Below are 18993 nucleotides of genomic sequence, written 5' to 3'. Positions count from 1 at the left end.
GAGGAGGAGGGAGGAAGAGGCGGGGGGAGAGGGAGAGGGGTATGGGGAGGGAGGAGGAAGAGGGAGGGGGGAGGGAGGAGGGGAGGGGGGAGGAGGAGGGGGAAAGAGATAGAGGGGGAGGAAGAGGGAGGGGAGAGGGAGAGGGGGGAGGAGAAGGAGGGAGGGGGGAAGAATGTAAATGGGGAGGAAAGGGTGCAGAAGTAGGTGGTTTTGCTAACCTTGCTCAGGTTCAACTCTCTTTTGACCCTATTTCTTCCAATTTAAAAAATCGTCATGTGTATATTTGGGCAACTTCCTTAAATCCTCCCTGTTGTAGGCACAACACCCCCCCCCCCCAAGCCTAGGATCATTCTGACCTGAGTACTAAGAACTACAAAGGGCAGTAAGCAACGGAAACCCAAGGACTGACGCTCTCCTCTGTCTAGTGAAGGAGGAACCCTCTGAGAGCCCAGTGGGAGGTCCCTCCCAGCCTCAGGACCACCCACAGGACAGGAGCACGTATCTGGCTTAGGTTTCAAGTCTCGGTCACCACAGACTTCCGGGGGGGGGGCAGAGCAAGTCCGCGCACAGCACCCCGGTGTCTAGGGGAGGCTGTGGCGTCCCGGAAATTAACGTGGCACCTGGAACAATACCTCCCTCCCTCCCGACTCCGTCCTCACAAACACGAACACGACCTGCTTCTGCAAGTGTCGGAAGCTCACCCTGAGAAAGGGTCAAGTCGGCTGCTTTTCACTTAAGGGGACGAACGGGGAAAACACGTTTTTACTACTGAAAACGGGCTTGGTTCCTGTTCTTCATTTCCGGTCATTTCCTCTGATGGGGACACAAGCCCTCGGGTCCCCTCTGCTTCCACTCCTTATCGAGTCCCCTGACCTCCACTCCATCACAAAGTCACCTTTCCCATGGCTGTTACTGGAGCCAAAAAGAAAGGTGACCGCCTGGCCGTGTTTGGGACGCTGACCGATGTCGTCCCTCCCACTCCCTCCTTGTCTCTGCCTGGTCCTCTTGGTGACCTTACTCCAGCCCAGCCAGGGCTGTCTCCTCTCCCAGACCGAGACACAGCTTTGGCTGGTCATCCAAGCTCCAGGGCCATGTTTCCTACTGACCACTGGACATCCCCTTTGGTGTTTTCTCAGAGACTCAAGTGCAAACCTAGCTGTGTGCAGAACTAACATGTCATCATGCCCGGGTCTGTCACCCTCAGCCCACCCCGGGGATCGCGGACTCCTCCTGCCCAGACACACGCCTCATCCACAGCCAAGTCCCGTTGGCTGCACCCCCGCCACTTCTCAGGGGTCGCTCCTGTCATTTACACCTGTGCTGGTCCTCACGGCCCCCTGCCGCGGCCACCACGAACCGAGCTGACCAGATGGCACATTCTAAGGTTCGCCTCCACTTGAAATCTTCAGAGGCTCACTGCCAACCAAGTCCTCATGCCTGAGGTGCAGACCTCTCCAGATGGTGGTCTGCGCCTCCTTTCCACACTCCTTCCTGACAACTTCCCTTCAACACGCTCTAGGTCCCGGTCCGAGGAGAAGTGCTTCCTGACCTGGGTGCCAAGATGTCCCTGGTCTGACCTGCTCCTTCCACCTGAGAATGTCTCCTTCCTTCTCACTGCAAACCTGTCCCAGCTGGAAGGTTCAGCTGAGACCCTGCTCCCCACGTAGAGCCTTCTCTGGTCCTGACCAAGGGGGCTCACATGATAGACCCCTTGTCCAAACCACCGAGACCCAGCACAGTGCCCTCATGTGGCAGGCGGGCAGCAAGCATTTGCTGAAAGAAAGAAGGAACCCACCAACCTACTGTTCTCAGATTCCCATACTGAGTGGTTCTCAAGATGAGACCCCAAGTTTCCACCGCGTCATGGCCGACACACATCAATGACACTGACCCAGCAGTCACCCGTGACACCTGCCCACTTCTCTGGGTACCTTCACAGCCAATCTGCCCCAAAGAGCTGCCCTTTTCTGCCCCTGTTAATCCTCTCCCATTCCCTCCTGAGCCCCACCTGCCAGTTCCCGAATTCGCCAAGCAGGACCCACCACAGGGTCTTTCCACCTCTGCCTCTGAGACTTGTCTCCTAGACACACACACTGCAGCTTCTCCCTCCATCCGGGTCTCTGACCACTAGAGAGGGTCCTCTGACAACCCATCCCTAAACGACGATATCCCTGTCCCCCGGGGCCCAGCGGCTCCCCACCCGTCCTGGCTCTCCTTTATAGCTTAGCACACATCATGGACACTCAACACGGTTTCTGAGCGTTTCTCTGCCTCCTACCAAAAGGTAAGCTCTTTAGAAGTAGGAATTTAATCTATTTTTTTTTTTTTTTGGTATTTTTCCAAAGTGAGAAGCGGGGAGGCAGACAGACTCCCGCATGTGCCCAACCAGGATCCACCTGGCATGCCCACCAGGGGGTGATGCTCCTTTGCAACCAGAGCCATTCTAGCACCGGAGACAGAGGCCACAGAGCCATCCTCAGCGCCCGGGGCCAACTTTGCTCCAATGGAGCCTTGGCTGTGGGAGGGGAAGAGAGAGACAGAGAGGAAGGAGGGGGGGGGGAGGGTGGAGAAGCAGACGGGCGCTTCTCCTGTGTGCCCTGGCCAGGAATTGCACCCGGGACTTCTACATGCCAGGCCGACGCTCTATTGCTGAGCCAACCAGCCAGGGTGGAATTTAATCTATTTTAATCACGCTGTATGTCTAAGGCTCTAAGTCCTTAGAAGAATCAGATTCAGTGAAGAGCTGTTGGATGGATGGATGGATGGATGGATGGGAGGAGGAGGAAGGCGGGCATTGGCAAGTTGATGGAAACCTTGAGCTGAGTTGTGACCGGTCAAGCCGGGAAGTCAGGACGCTCGGACACGCCCATGAGCGAATGCTAACCGAGAGGAGCAGTGAGCGTGAGACCTGGAGCTGGTGACGGTGGAAGCTGGTTGTGCAGGAGTTCCGGCACAGCGGGAGGGACAAGGGCACACCGGGGTGGTAGTGACCACCAGAGAGGGGTGAGGAGGGTCGGCTCTCAGAAGGGGCCCCAGGCTGAGCTGAGCACCCCCCTGCCCCCCCCCGCCCCCAGCAAGCTCAGGGCTCCGTCAAGTGGGAGGCGGTGGGCACACCCTTCCCCCGCCCTGGCTGGCCGTTACCTGGAGTATCTCGATGATCTTCAACTTGGTGTCCATGACCATGATGTCCTCCTTCTCGGGTTCTGCCTGCTTCACATTGCCTTCGGGGGCGGCAGCCATGGGGGTCACGGGCAAAAAGCCCCCTCCCCGGAGCACCACCTGGGTCATCAGCTCTCCGACCCCATGGATGGACCGCATCACGTGACTGCCTAGAGGGACCAGGACAGACGTCAGTCCTGACAACGTCCCGGGTGGGTCATCAGCTCCCAGACCCCGTGGATGGACCGCATCACGTGACTGCCCAGAGGGGCCAGGACAGACGTCAGTCCTGACAATGTCCCGGGTGGGTCATCAGCTCCCAGACCCCGTGGATGGACATCACGTGACTTCCCAGAGGGGCCAGGACAGACGTCAGTCCTGACAACGTCCCGGGTGGGTCATCAGCTCCCTGACCCCGTGGATGGACATCACGTGACTGCCCAGAGGGACCAGGACAGACGTCAGTCCTGACAACGTCCCGGGTGGGTCATCAGCTCCCAGACCCTGTGGATGGACCGCATCACGTGACTGCCCAGAGGGGCCAGGACAGACCTCGGTCCTGACAATGTCCCGGGTGGGTCATCAGCTCCCAGACCCCGTGGATGGACCGCATCACGTGACTGCCCAGAGGAGCCAGGACAGACCTCGGTCCTGACAATGTCCCGGGTGGGTCATCAGCTCCCTGACCCCGTGGATGGACATCACGTGACTTCCCAGAGGGGCCAGGACAGACGTCAGTCCTGACAACGTCCCGGGTGGGTCATCAGCTCCCCGACCCCGTGGATGGACCGCATCACGTGACTGCCCAGAGGGACCAGGACAGACCTCGGTCCTGACAACGTCCCGGGTGGGTCATCAGCTCCCTGACCCCGTGGATGGACCGCATCACGTGACTGCCCAGAGGGATCAGGACAGACGTCAGTCCTGACAACGTCCCGGGTGGGTCATCAGCTCCCAGACCCCGTGGATGGACATCACATGACTGCCCAGAGGGGCAGGACAGACCTCGGTCCTGACAATGTCCCGGGTGGGTCATCAGCTCCCAGACCCCGTGGATGGACATCACGTGACTGCCCAGAGGGGCCAGGACAGAAGTCAGTCCTGACAACGTCCCGGGTGGGTCATCAGCTCCCAGACCCTGTGGATGGACCGCATCACGTGACTGCCCAGAGGGACCAGGACAGACCTCGGTCCTGACAATGTCCCGGGTGGGTCATCAGCTCCCAGACCCCGTGGATGGACATCACGTGACTTCCCAGAGGGGCCAGGACAGACGTCAGTCCTGACAACGTCCCGGGTGGGTCATCAGCTCCCCGACCCCGTGGATGGACCGCATCACGTGACTGCCCAGAGGGACCAGGACAGACCTCGGTCCTGACAACGTCCCGGGTGGGTCATCAGCTCCCTGACCCCGTGGATGGACCGCATCACGTGACTGCCCAGAGGGGCAGGACAGACCTCGGTCCTGACAATGTCCCGGGTGGGTCATCAGCTCCCAGACCCCGTGGATGGACATCACGTGACTGCCCAGAGGGGCCAGGACAGAAGTCAGTCCTGACAACGTCCCGGGTGGGTCATCAGCTCCCAGACCCTGTGGATGGACCGCATCACGTGACTGCCCAGAGGAGCCAGGACAGACCTCGGTCCTGACAATGTCCCGGGTGGGTCATCAGCTCCCAGACCCCGTGGATGGACATCACGTGACTGCCCAGAGGGGCCAGGACAGACGTCAGTCCTGACAACGTCCCGGGTGGGTCATCAGCTCCCAGACCCCGTGGATGGACCGCATCACGTGACTGCCCAGAGGGGCCAGGACAGACCTCGGTCCTGACAATGTCCCGGGTGGGTCATCAGCTCCCAGACCCCGTGGATGGACCGCATCACGTGACTGCCCAGAGGAGCCAGGACAGACCTCGGTCCTGACAATGTCCCTACAGAGCACTCTAACGTACTTGGCAAGGGACATAGCTCTTTGGGAACAGTTATTTAACATGTCCCTGTCCTGATACATTCTCAGGACCCTGGGAAACTGAGAGGGTTAATGATACCCATCAAAACCATGAGTTTCAGGGAGAAATGGAAAAAAAGTGAGGTTTGAAATCCCCAAAGGGGCCTTTTTTTGTATTCGCCTGCCAGACCTGACTGGTTATCTACTATGTGCCTGGTTCAATGTGCACAGACCGGGGGTACGGGAGTCAACGTGGCACTGGGCTGGCACCGCCACCAGCAGCCCCTGGTCGTGAGCACACGGCATTACCTGTGAGGCCCCGTCCCCTCACCTTGAACGAGAGCACACCGGAGATCAGTGACAGGGTCAGTGATGAGAATGTATGCAAAGTAACGGCTGAGCTCAGGCCCCCACAGGGACGCGACTGTTGTTGTAGGTGCAGTGACCCATGTCACCGTGACCCGTACAGGAGTCCCTAATATGTGCCCGCTCTGACCCGTGACAGAGAAAAACACAAACCCACCAAGCAGACGTTCCTATTCAAACTGGAAATAGACACCAGACACAAGCCTGAGCTTTACTGCCTGGATACGGACACCAGGACCGGGAGCCTCGGGCCATCGAAACCAAGGACAGGGTAGGTCTTTTTAAGAGCTAAGCACTCAGACCGTTGGGTCACTTTCAAATCGTTCCGCAAAATACACAGAAACATATGTAAGAATAAAGGAAATGCCTAAAACTGGTAACCACCGTGGAATCTAAGCCGTGGGTCTATGGGCGCCCCACACACTCATCCTGCGGCTTGCCGTTGCGTTTGGAACGTCCACAGTGAACAGTCGGGAAGACAGGACGGGTCAGGAGAGGAGAGGACCCCCCCGGGGAGGACGCCCTGGCGTGGACACGCACCCCGCCCTTGGCTCCCCCCCCTGGGGAGGACGCCCTGGCGTGGACACGCACCCCGCGCTTGGCTCCCCCCCCCCCCCCGGGGAGGACGCCCTGGCGTGGACATGCACCCTGCCCTTGGCTCCCCCACACCCCACACTCCACACCCACCTTTGTTCTCTTCCCCTTTCGTCATCTTGCTGATGGGGAAGATGGTCGTCACGTGGACGCAGTCCAGTATGGCCAGCAGGATTTTGGTTAGTCGTAGAAGGTCAGAGAAGTTGTAGAAGCCAAAGTAGATGAGATTCCTAGCCAAATTTACAACCTATGGTAAAGAGAGAGAGAGAGAGAGAGAGAGAGAGAAAGAAAGAGAGAGAGAGAAGATATTACACAAACTGCAGCCTTCTGCTCCACTTGACACTGACCAGTTGACCAATGACCACTTCCGACCTTCCTTAGAAGACCTACTTTGCTTACAATGTCTGACCCAACTTCATTCTGTTTCCTAAGGGGATGTGAAGAAATTAAACCCCACACAGCCACTGATCTGCGTGGATGACCAGTTACTGGACAACCGATCTCATCACTGGGTCCGTACGGCTTCCCCCGGGGCTGCCGGGAGCACGCCAGGGAGCCCTCCACGAGGACCCAGGAGGCAAGGCCGTAGTCCTCGCAGACACACCTCCTCAAAAGGAGAGGGGCTCACATCGAAAGACTTTCTCTCAAAGGTGATTAAGAGCTATGTCCTTCCAATGATCGTGACAGGTCCCAGACACAGTCCGTCTCTCTCTTGTCGTGTTTAACAGAACACACAGAGCGCACCCGCCTTCCTGTCGTTCTAAGTGACTGGGTGCTCTCCGCGTGGTTCTCCTAATGGCGTAACTACCGTTAAGGGGCGCGACTGGCGTCGGTCAGCTCGGGTATTCTGCACACCACGGAGTGGAAGCCCTTCCTTTTTACAACCAAATCATCGTCCGGGGATGCAGACCACCGCGCCCCCCAAGCTGTTTCCTGGCTGCCCCGAGCCGTTTCCCGGCTGCCCCGCAGGGGGGTGACCGGCAGAGAGCCACACGCACAGCTTGCCTCCCCGAGGGTTACCTCGAAGGTGAGCTTGTTCTTCTCCTTGTCAGAGAAGGGGAACCTCTGGCAGACCACGTCCCTCAAGTACTCCTCCACGAACTCCATGGTCTGGGCGAACCGCTCCTTGATCTCATCTTTGGACGCCCCGCTGCTGTCGTAGCTGGAAGGGGCGGAGAAAGGGAGGGGCGTCAGGTGGTCAGGTGTCAGCCCCGTCGTCCCAGGGAGGCCTTCCGCGGGGACGGAGGGGGTGGGGGGCTCGGCTGCGGAAGCCAGCAAACACCCCGGTCCCCCAGCTCCCTCCCCGTCTGTACTCATTCCCCCCATGAGCACACAGCACCAAGATACACGTCTCAGTCACGCGTGTCATCGCCTGTCTTTCCCCACTGGGGTGCAGACTGTCTAGTCTGTACGGAAGTATATTCCTGCTGACATCAGTGGACACAAACACTTGTTGAATAAAAAAGATAAACGAGATATAAAAATCTAATCGTGCCACCTTTTGCATTCTTGTAGAAACAACCTTTGCCATCGGCCGTTAAGTTTAAAAGAAGAAGAATGATGTCACCGGTCGTCCATGGTTTAACTAGACCTAACCTGACCACAGGGGTCTGTCGGTCCCACAGAACAGCGTAAACGTGAGGGTTAAGGTGACAGGCGTCTGGACGGGGACAAGGCACAGAGGGGGAGGGCTCACTCGTCGATGGCGATCTCGGACGGGATCTCCGACCAGAGGCGGGCGTATTTGACGGGGGTGACCTGCTCCTGGGGGTCTCGGTCCACGTGCATGTGCAGCATGAGCCGGCAGAAGGAGGCCCTGAGGTCGTAGGGGAGGTTCTCGTCCGACATGCAGCGCAGAATGAGGTCCACGTCCAGCTGGCCGGAGATCTCGTTGATGGCCAGGTACTGGCGGTCCAGGCACATCCTGGCGAAGAGGTTCAGCTGATACCTGGAGACGAGGAAGGGACGTGAAGCCCTCGCGCTCCGCAGTGGCCGAGGGTGGACGGGACCCGCGGCAGGACGGCCCGAGGGCCCAGGCTCAGCGCAGGTGCACGGGGCCCTCTGGACGTGCACGCCGGCACCGCAGGTGCACGGGGCCCTCTGGACGTGCACGCCGGCACCCCTACACTGCTTCTGTGCCACGAGAAGCAGGGAGCAGCTCAAGCCGGGCCAGCGGTCACTGTGCCCACCTGCTCGCCTGGGGTCATGATGTGACCGCTCAACTCACCAAACAGACGGGGAGGACACATGGGCCGGAAATGGCTATTTCCTCTGTCGTGTTTTTATTCAGTAGATCAGAGACCATTTAGGACAGGCGTCGGGAACCTTTATGGCTGAGAGAGCCATGAACGCCACATATTTTAAAATGTAATTCCGTGAGAGCCATACAACGACCCGTGTATGCTACGCATTATCCAATAAAAATCTGCTGTTGTCCCGGAGGACAGCTGTGATTGGCTCCAGCCACCTGCAACCATGAACATGAGCGGTAGGAAATGAATGGATTGTAATACATGAGAATGTTTTATATTTTTAACATTATTATTTTTTTTTTTATTAAAGATTTGTCTGCAAGCCAGATGCAGCCATCAAAAGAGCCACATCTGGCTCACGAGCCATAGGTTCCCGACCCCTGAAGTAGGAAATACTAATGATGGTGCCCGTATGAATCTCATTAGTAAATTTTCTTTTTAGATTTTAATTATTGATTTTTGAGGTGGGTGGGGAGGAAAGGGTGTTGGGGGGGGCAGGAAGCATCAACTCGTAGTAGTTGCTTCTCGTAGGCGCCTTGACCGGGCAAGCCCGGGGTTTCGAACCGGCAACCTCAGCGTTCCAGGTCAACGCTTTATCCACCGCGCCGCCCCAGGTCAGGCCCACTGGCAATTTCACAGTACTTTTAGGCTCTTATCTCATGTCAGCATCCTCTTTGATGTCTACCCACACGTCACAACCGTGGGAGAGGAGGCAGGGACCCTCAGAGCGCCTCTGGCTCTCTTCCCCACCCGACCTCCCGTGCTGGACGAGGCGCCTCTTCCGTCCATTCTCGGAGGAGACTCGTCACACGTTAAAAGAACAAGCAGGGCCCTGGCCGGTTGGCTCAGTGGTAGAGCGTCAGCCTGGCGTGCGGGGGACCCAGGTTCAATTCCGGCCAGGGCACATAGGAGAAGCGCCCATTCGCTTCTCCACCCCTCCCCTCCTTCCTCTCTGTCTCTCTCTTCCCCTCCCGCAGCCAAGGCTCCATTGGAGCAAAGATGGCCCGGGCGCTGGGGATGGCTCCTTGGCCTCTGCCCCAGGCGCTAAAGTGGCTCTGGTCACGTCAGAGCGACGCCCCAGAGGGGCAGAGCATCGCCCCCTGGTGGGCAGAGTGTCGCCCCTGGTGGGCGTGCCGGGTGGATCCCGGTCGGGCGCATGCAGGAGTCTGTCTGACTGTCTCTCCCCGTTTCCAGCTTCAGAAAAATACAACAACAACAAAAAAAAAAAAAAAAAAAAAAATAACAAGCAGGCTTGTTCATGTGAAAGGAGGAAGACGTTAGCTTCTGGGGGGGTTAAATCCTGGCTCCCGAATTTCACGCTGTTATTTATCACCAACGACCCCGAGTTTGGAAAACGTTCCCGGCCTCCCTCGGTACCAGCGAGAGGCAAACGCGGATGATTCTATCTCACGCGCGTTAAGATGAACAAAATCGAAAAGCATCTCGACATTCGGAGTCAGCGATGACGAAGAGAAATGGAAGTTCTCGTTCACAACCGCGGGGGGAGGGGGTTGTGTGCACCGAGATGCCCAATCTGCGGCTGCCCGGCCAGGTGTTCCCTCTGCGGTCTCTCCCAGCCCACACGTCCGCCCTCGCTGTGGAATGGAACCTCTCAGGTCTACGCACACACGTGAACGAGGCTGTCCCTGATGTGAAACACCAAACTGTGTCCTACCTCGGTATCAGAGGACGAGGAGAATGGAGCACGGTAATAAAACGGAACTGCACTGGCAGTCAAGGTTAGAGAGGTGGATCCACCTCCGTTAACACGGGCCCGCTTCACAAACAACGCATGCTGAACAGAGAAGGCAGGCCTCAGAGCAGAACCTGGGGGCGGCTCCCACTGATACCGGATTTTAGGCGTAGATAAGACAGTGCGTATATCTTATGAAGGCGTACAAATGCACTGACACACAAGCAGAGCGTGTGAAGGACACGCCGCGTGCCCAAGCGGAGAGAGCACAGGCTGCCGGCAGCTACGAAGGCCCCGCACGGGGAAGGTCTATTTCTTTCTCTAGACAGATGCTGTGAGCCCGGGGCCATCTTCCTTCCCTCTCTATACGAGCATTCCTGTGTTTCCTTCCCTCTCTATATGAGCATTCCTGTGTTTCCTTCCCTCTCTATACGAGCATTCCTGTGTTTCCTTCCCTTCTCTTCCTTTCCATTCCCGTCACTGGAGGCAGCAGGGCCAGCAGGCCCGAGAGCTGGGGCCGAGGGGACACCGGGACGGAGAGGGTGACGGACAGAGGTGGACACTGAGCAGACAGGTGAACAGACCGGGACGATGCCGGCCAGGTTCCCCACTGTCGGAGAAGGGAGCTACGGCTCTGAGACAACCCTATGGTGTTGAGAAGGCACTGAGTACTAATGCACACTCTCGTGTTCTCGTTAACGTCTGTGTAGACAGACACAGAAATAGACATGGGGCTACAGAGACAGATACAATGTGTACACACGTACAGAGTGCTGCGCCATAGAGACAGACACAATGTGTACACACGTACAGAGTGCTGCGCCATAGAGACAGATACAATGTGTACACACGTACGTACACACACACACACACACACACACACGAATGCTGCACGATACAATGTGTACACACACACACACACACACACACACACGAGTGCTGCACCATAGAGACAGATACAATGTACAATGTGTACACACACACACACACAGAGTGCTGCACCATAGACAGATACAATGTGTACACACACACACACACACAGAGTGCTGCACCATAGACAGATACAATGTGTACACACACACACACACACACACAGGAGTGCTACGCCATAGACAGATACAATGTGTACACACACACACACAGGAGTGCAGTGCCATAGAGACAGATACAATGTGTACACACACACACACACACAGAGTGCTACGCCATAGACAGATACAATGTGTACACACACACACACACACACACACACAGAGTGCTGTGTCATAGAGACAGATACAATGTGTACACACACACACACACACACAGAGTGCTGTGCCATAGACAGATACAATGTGTGTACACACACACACACACACACAGAGTGCTGCGCCATAGAGACAGATACAATGTGTTCACACACACACAGTTCCCACCCAGCTCTGTCTGCGGAAGTTCTATGAGGTTAGCACTACTGGTCATCACTCCACAGATACAGGAATGGGGGTCTCGAGAGCCCTGGAACGTGACCTAAGACTTAGTCTAAACAGTAGCACATAGAGAGGTCAGGACTTGCACCCAGGCAGTATGACTCCTTGCCACCACATGTGAGTGCCAGGCTGTTTGAGGACGTCCTCTCTGCACCTGGGCTGATGCCAGCGTCCACCTCCTCTGACCCGGCCACACCCAGACATCAACTGACCGCCGAGTGCTACTGAACTCTCACACTAACTTCTCCACACGCCTCTGTCCCTTCGCTGGATGGTCGGAGGGCACCTCGCGATTCCTTGGAGTCACCCCAAACAAGCCACACACACCCCGCGCCACCGTCCGGGGCGCCCCGCCCGTGCGCTCACCGGTAGTAGCTGAGCACGTCACGGTCTTCCTTCTGCCCCTCCTTGGCGTCCTGCGCCAGCTCCCGGACACTCTTGCTGCGGACCTCCTTGCCGCTGTCCCTCCAGAACAGCCACACCTCCTCCTCGTCCTCCCCGGCCTCCAGGGCGTTCTCCCCCGAGGAAACCCCCTCAAACTCGAAGCGAGACAGGACCAGCCTGCGGGAGAAAGCACACTGGTGTTGAAACCCCCGCTCGTCTCTGATCAGCGAGAGCAGGGCCTTGACACTGAGCTTCCCGTGCGGTGGCACAGACACACAGAGAGCCCTCTGCTTCTCTCACTGGTGGGACCACACAGGCCTCGGCTTCTTCATCGGCTTTACCTCAGTGGTTCGCAACCAGGTGGCCTGGCGGTGCCTGGACCCCTTTAGTTCATCTCACGGACATTAACCAAAACTTTTCTGGGCCGGTGAATACTTTTGAACAGCGATCATTTAAAAGCCTTCTTCCAACATTGACTTATATCAACACTGAATTATTACGTACTTTAAAACCTAAAATTGACGACGTCCTTAGAGACCTTAAGGCTCTTAGAATGGAACCAGGCGTGTGCCATCGCCCCCAGGTGAGCTCGCTCACTGTACCCGGTAGATAACGTGAGGTGGGGCCGTGTGCCGAGGAGACCAGGCCCGGGCGAGCTGAACCCGGTAGGTAACGTGAGGTGGGGCCGTGTGCCGAGGAGACCACGCCCGGGCGAGCTGAACCCGGTAGGTAACGTGAGGTGGGGCCGTGTGCCGAGGAGACCACGCCCGGGCGAGCTGAACCCGGTAGGTAACGTGAGGTGGGGCCGTGTGCCGAGGAGACCACGCCCGGGCGAGCTGAACCCGCCCCGCCCTGGGCCCATAGCACCACGAAGCTCAAACGTGGGCTGGTCCGACTTCAGCCCGAGTCTGAAGAACCCGAGGGGTCAGGTTTTCTTCCTCACAGGCACAGACCCCACTGAGCCACAGGCCTTCTGTCAGAACCCCTCCCCCCTCTTCACCTGACCCCCCTCTCCCCCCACTCACTTGGTCTCAATCAGGATGTCGCCGTTGGCTGGGTTCAGCACAGCTTTGCAGATCAGCTCCTGGGTCACCGGGATCGATTTGTTCATGGACACGCAGAGGTCAGACAGGTAATCCAAGAACCTACCGGGAAAGGAAAACGGAACGGAAATGTGTCCTACACGCGGACAGAGGGGAGGTCTGGCTCTCGGAGCCTGACTCTTCCTCACGGGGGACAGGTCCACGTGCCTTTAACAGAAGAAGTGATGACAGACAGGTTAGGGTTTGGAACCTGCGTCGATGGCACCACCAGAAACCCGGTCAGAGAGAAAAAGGAAGGAAGGAGAAGGGGTGCCCACGGTGGTGGGGGGGCGAGGCTCTGATTGATGCCCGGCCCCCCGAGCGAGCTGCCACCCCAGTGTGACGCTTATCTGCTCTGTCCTCAGAGTCGTGACCGCGATGAGGGGACACCGCTTCTCCGCCCTGGGCCTCGGTTGTCCCACCCCCAGGAAAGCGTAACATGGAGCCGCAGAGGGCTGTCCGGAGGACAGAGGATGAATGGGGATAATTCACGTCCAGTGAGCGCCTGGCTCCCTCCCTGACACGCGAGAATGAATGCTCCACGAAGTGGGACTCTGGTGGGCGGGACTAGTCCTTTTCCCAACACGCTCAGCTCTGCAGGAGTCTGTGTGCGTGCGTGTGCACGTGTGTGTGTGTGTGTGTGTGTGTGTGTGTGTGTGTGACACCCGCATTGCGCGCTATTTCACACCTCGCTGGAGTGGTGGGAGTCTGAAGGAGGAGAGGGGAAAGAGTGGGGAGGGGGGATCAGTGGGATGAGAGAAGTGAAGGAATTCTACGTACTATCATATCTTTTAGTGTCAAAAAAAAAATCACTCTGGATTCTCTGGCTCGGGGAAGGCGCTCAGCCTTATGAGAACCAGGACAGGGCAAGACAACACATACTCAGTAATTTGTGTTGTTCGGGCTGCCAAGCAACCTCTGAATTCTCCACCCGCTGGTCCAGGGGCCAGGTGAGGGAGAGGGGGGGGGACAGGGCCGCCGGCTGAGGTCGACGTCCCCTCCCGTGGTCTGAAGGGACTGTGACCTTTTTCTTAGAACGAAGGCTTTAATAATTTCAATTTCAAACAAATGTTGCCTCTGGAATATTACACAGTAATACAATGTCCCAAACGTTTAAATGAAACAGAAAAATAGACACACTGTATCAAGCTAAAAGGTAAGAGACAAAACCAGGCATAGAACACATGCCCGGTGGCCACTAGACAGAGAGAGACGGGAGAGGGAGGGATGTATGTACAACAATGTATACTAAACACACTAGGCAACAGCTACGTTTGCAGAAGACTCCCCAGGATGCGAGTTGGGGAGGGTGCTCTCACTGACAGTCGGGGGTGCCAAGAAGTGACTATTGTTACTGTGCACCTGCTCAGTGCCCCACTCGTCATCATGCATCATCCTCACTGCATTTTCACAGAGACTCAGCCGGCAGGGCGGGGAATCCAAGCTCAGAGGCAAGCTGAGGTCACTCAGCTGCCGGACATCAGAGCCAGGACCGGCCCAGGTCTCATTCCATGAGTTCTTTCCAAGACTCACCCGGGACCCTCTGAGCACCTGCCCGGTCAATACCTGTGTGCCCCGAACAAAGGGACCCCTGTGTGCCCCGAACAAAGGGACCCCTGTGTGCCCCAAACAAAGGGACCCCAGGAAAAGTGCCCCGATCACGCCCGTGTCCGTACCTCCGGCAGAGACGCCCGCGCCGAGGGTCCCCCCGCCCCGGCCGCCATCTCACCTGGGCTCCCGGTTCTTCCGCACCAGGCTGACGAAGGTGTCGATCTCCGCCGCGGTGATGTGCTTCTCCAGCAGCTTCCGGTTGTTGTGCAGCAGGGCAGTGATGGTGTCTTCCGCCAGCACGTCGTAGCCGATCTGCTTCTGCATGAAGCCAAACTGCTTGGCTATGTACTCCTTGGGGGGGAAGAGAGGGGAGGTCAGCGTGGGCACAGGTGGTATACTGGAAATGAGCCGGGCGGCGCCCGGGCAGGAAGGCCCGCCCCTGAGGGGTGTCGCCGGGGACGCCGTCCCTCAATGCAGCGGTCCCCAGGGTGGCCGCTGCTCACGGGCTCTGCCTGGCCTGTTCCACTCCACCTGCCCCACGAAAGTAATCCACCAAAACGGCCTGTGTTTGCCCATGGGCCTTTTATTAAGTAGCGCACAACATACATTTTAATGTCAGGATTTATTTTTCTAAAAGGTCAAAAAAAGCTGTCTTTCGGCTCTGGATTTATTCCTAGTTCACGAGGATCTAGCTGCATCTCACGGGCTCTGTGCTGCTGGAGGCGCCGGGGTTTTCAGGACAGACACCCCATTTTGTTCTCTTCTCTTACGGGGGGGCGGTAAGACACATTTCTAAAGTCAATAAGGAACACGACTCTCTCTCTTTGGGGATCGGACATACCAGTCCACAGAAATATTTGCCAACTCAAAGGAACCTGCTATGAATATGGGTTTCTGTTCAAACGTATCTCCCTGAGCCCCAGAGAGATGACACGCTCGCTCAGCGTTCAGGGGGCCTCCCTCCCCCCCCCCCCCACTTTATGTTTCATTCATTTCAAAATTCTGGAAAGTGCTCAGGATGAACACGTGGACAGGGGCCGCTTTTTAGCCCACGCTCAGTACGGACGCAGGTGCGGGAATCGTCAGCCTAGGGGACGTCTTACCGCCCCATCCGGCACACGGTCCACAAACAAACCAGGCACAGGCGTCACTGACGCAGCCAAGGGGACGGGTAAGGCCCCCGCGGACAAGGACAACGCCCGGGAAGGCACGACAGCTCTGTGGCGTCCTCGTGGGAAGACAGATGACGGAACAGACCAGATCTCCCTGGCACTGCGTGGGTGTGGTGGCAACGCTCGGTGCCCTGAGCACCCACAGCGCCCGGGCAACCTGTCCAGGCCGACCAACACAGCATTCTCTGTCCACCGTGCTCTGCGTTCAGACAACGGCAGCTGCCAAATCGCGGGTTTAGACATCCTCGCTGACGAGGCCGTAGCTAACGCTGGTTTAGACGTCCTCGCTGACGAGGCCGTAGCTAACGCTGGTTTAGACATCCTCACTAACGAGGATGTAGCTAACACTGGTTTAGACGTCCTCGCTGACGAGGCCGTAGCTAACGCTGGTTTAGACGTCCCCACTAATGAGGATGTAGCTAACGCTGGTTTAAACGTCCTCACTGACGAGGCCGTAGCTAACGCTGGTTTAGACATCCTCACTAACGAGGATGTAGCTAACGCTGGTTTAGACGTCCTCACTAACGAGGATGTAGCTAACGCTGGTTTAGACGTCCTCACTGACGAGGCCGTAGCTAACGCTGGTTTAGACATCCTCACTAACGAGGATGTAGCTAACGCTCATTTAGACATCCTCACTGACGAGGCCGTAGCTAACGCTGGTTTAGACGTCCCCACTAATGAGGATGTAGCTAACGCTGGTTTAGACGTCCTTGCTGACGAGGCCGTAGCTAACGCTGGTTTAGACGTCCTCGCTGACGAGGCCGTAGCTAATGCTGGTTTAGACATCCTCACTAACGAGGCCGTAGCTAACGCTCATTTAGACATCCTTGCTGACGAGGCCGTAGCTAATGTTCGTTTAGACGTCCTCGCTAACGAGGCTGTAACTAATGCTCTGGAGCTTTGCTTAAGGTCAACATCATCTTCAGGATGACAAAACAAAAAGAATGTGAACTTTCAATTTTAAAGGCCAGAAACAGGGCTCTCGAAAGCTTAATGACAAAAGGCCTCTTACTGTAACACGACACGGGGATTAGAATCAAAGTCGTCAAAGCTGTGTCCCGCTGTACCATGTCCCCCCATCTGCGATTCCACTTTCCACAGCTTCCCTTGCCCACGGTCAACCACGGTCCAAAAATATTAAGTGGAAAGTTTCAGAAAGAATCAGCCCGTAAGCTTTAAACTGCGAGCCGTTCCTAGCAGCGCGCTGAAATCCTGCGCTGCCCCACTCGCCCCACCTGATCGTGACTCCTCCCTGTCCTGCGTCCCCACGCCCGTGTGTGCTCCCCGCCCGAAAGTCACTCACGGCCATCTCGGGAACCAGACTGGCATCAGAGCGAGACCACCGTGTTCACGTAACTTTTACTAGAGATGCCGTTGTCACTGTTTTATTATTACTGCTGTCACTGTTCATCTCTGGCCAGGCCTGACTTGGAAATTAAACTTCACCACAGGTAGCTATATTATAGGAAATAACAGCACATACAGGGTTTGGTACTACCTGTGGTGTCGGGCATCCCCTGGGGGTCTTGGGACGTGTCCCCACGGGTGAGGGGACAACTGTGCTTTGTGTAGCACAGGGTGTCTCAACCTCAGCCCCACTGACTTTCTTGGTCAGATAACTGGTTCTCGTAGGGGGTGTCCTGACCATTCCTGAATGATTAACAAACAGCACACCGCGATCCACTGGACACCAGCAGCACTCCCACACGGTGACACTCAGAAGTCTCCAGACAATGCCCGGTGTCCCCTGAGGAACAAAATTAGTTCCCCCTGAGAACCGCTAACTGGGATGACAGAGATCCGGGGTTCCCTTGAACCTCAAGTTGTGCGGAAGCCCCACAGAGAGGTTCGCACATTTACATCACGGGGAGAACGGTTTCCATACAAAGTCACGACACGGAGAACGACTCAGAACGACGTGACGCTCGCGCCAGCACCACAGCAACGAGAGTCAGGGGCGGGTCTGGAGGGGACAGGGACAGACGCTTCCGAGAGAGAAGCTTCCGCTCCGTCTTCAGTACACACCCACGGAATCGCGTCCCTAAGCCTTAAGGGAACACGCGGTGAAAACTACCAGGCACGTTACCACCGCCGTCAGCAAAGGAACTCTGGCTGCCGGGGGGCCTCGAGGGGGCTTCCCGGATTCCCTCCTGGGGGGCCTCGAGGGGGCTTCCCGGGTTCCCTCCTGGGGGGCCTCGAGGGGGCTTCCCGGGGTTCCCTCCTGGGGGGCCTCGAGGGGGCTTCCCGGGTTCCCTCCTGGGGGGCCTCGAGGGGGCTTCCCGGGTTCCCTCCTGGGGACTCTGGGCTCCGCCTTCCGGGCTGGCAGGAACTCTCCTTCCTTTCTAAGAGCCAGCTGAGCAAGGAGCCACGTCCCAGCCATTACACAAGCGCACGTGGGACACTTCAAGGCCACGAGGAAAGTGTCTGACCTCCGGGGAGGGTGCGCCCCCCCACCGCTGCCCGCCGAGCCCCAGGCCCACCTGGTTCTTCCTGTAGTCTTGCTGCGAGTGCCGCAGGACCCGGTAGCAGAGGCGGCAGATGTGCCGGAAGGGGGCGTGCCGCTGGTCACCGAGCTCCTCCAGCCGCAGCATGGGGCCGTCGCCGCAGTCGGTGAACGGGGCCTGCAGCAGCTTGAAGATCTGTGTGGACACAGTCGCCACGGTCACCGCCCCGTGTCCCATGGCGCACCCTCCGTCTGGAGCTAACAGACACCCTCAAGGCTGGCGGGCGACACCGGGACGTCTCTCTGTCCAGACGCAGCAGCAACCTGAGAACCGCCTTCTCCCCGGTCCCCGGGGCCGGGTGCCCGCTGCGTCCCGTCCACCTGCACCCCATGGTCCTGGAGCCCCGGGAGGTGCAGTGGTGACGACTACAGACCCTGGGATCAGGGGGTTCTAGGCTGGGCTCGCACACCCTTACTCCCGCCCAGCAGCACAGAGCACGGTCAGGGGAAGCTTTGGTGTTCTCATCAGTGAGAGACAAGAGGAACGTCTAGCTCACACGGGTGTCGTAAGGATAAAAGCAGGTGACAATTGTCAGCCGCGTAAGAGCAGTGTGCGGGGAGGACCCGGGGCACTGAATCGGACCACGCCGGCCCCTCCCGAAACAGCCGTGGTGGAATGAGCGAGGGCGTTCGGCCAGCGTCCGATCGGGGAGTCACTACGTGAACCAGCTGGGCCTCATTTATTCTTGGCCTGGAACTCCTTGTTGAAACATGACGGGGTGTTAATGAGTGTTGCCTCTCCTGGGCTGACAAGGAGAAAGGCTTCTCCCTTCCCAAGTCCCAACGGAAACCGTGGGGCTTACAACTAACATGTTTT

At 57.4% G+C, this 18993-nt stretch overlaps 1 protein-coding gene across 1 annotated transcript in view; it reads right to left on the bottom strand.

The window, feature by feature from the left end:
- Window positions 1-18993, bottom strand: part of ITPR1 (inositol 1,4,5-trisphosphate receptor type 1) — a 307579-nt gene that overhangs the window by 151028 nt on the left and 137558 nt on the right. Inside the window, exons 17-25 of the mRNA XM_066351689.1 lie at window positions 18154-18312; window positions 14677-14849; window positions 12891-13010; window positions 11848-12042; window positions 7764-8015; window positions 7088-7229; window positions 6161-6314; window positions 3142-3329; window positions 1700-1773 (exon numbers count right to left, since the gene is read on the bottom strand). Coding sequence (XP_066207786.1) covers window positions 1700-1773; window positions 3142-3329; window positions 6161-6314; window positions 7088-7229; window positions 7764-8015; window positions 11848-12042; window positions 12891-13010; window positions 14677-14849; window positions 18154-18312 — 1457 coding nt within the window. The remainder of the gene's footprint in view (window positions 1-1699; window positions 1774-3141; window positions 3330-6160; window positions 6315-7087; window positions 7230-7763; window positions 8016-11847; window positions 12043-12890; window positions 13011-14676; window positions 14850-18153; window positions 18313-18993) is intronic.

Source organism: Saccopteryx leptura, chromosome 10 (genome assembly GCF_036850995.1).
Source record: "Saccopteryx leptura isolate mSacLep1 chromosome 10, mSacLep1_pri_phased_curated, whole genome shotgun sequence".
Classification (NCBI taxonomy): domain Eukaryota; kingdom Metazoa; phylum Chordata; class Mammalia; order Chiroptera; family Emballonuridae; genus Saccopteryx; species Saccopteryx leptura.
Note: the sequence above shows the minus strand (reverse complement) of the source record. Positions and strands in the feature narration are given on the sequence as shown.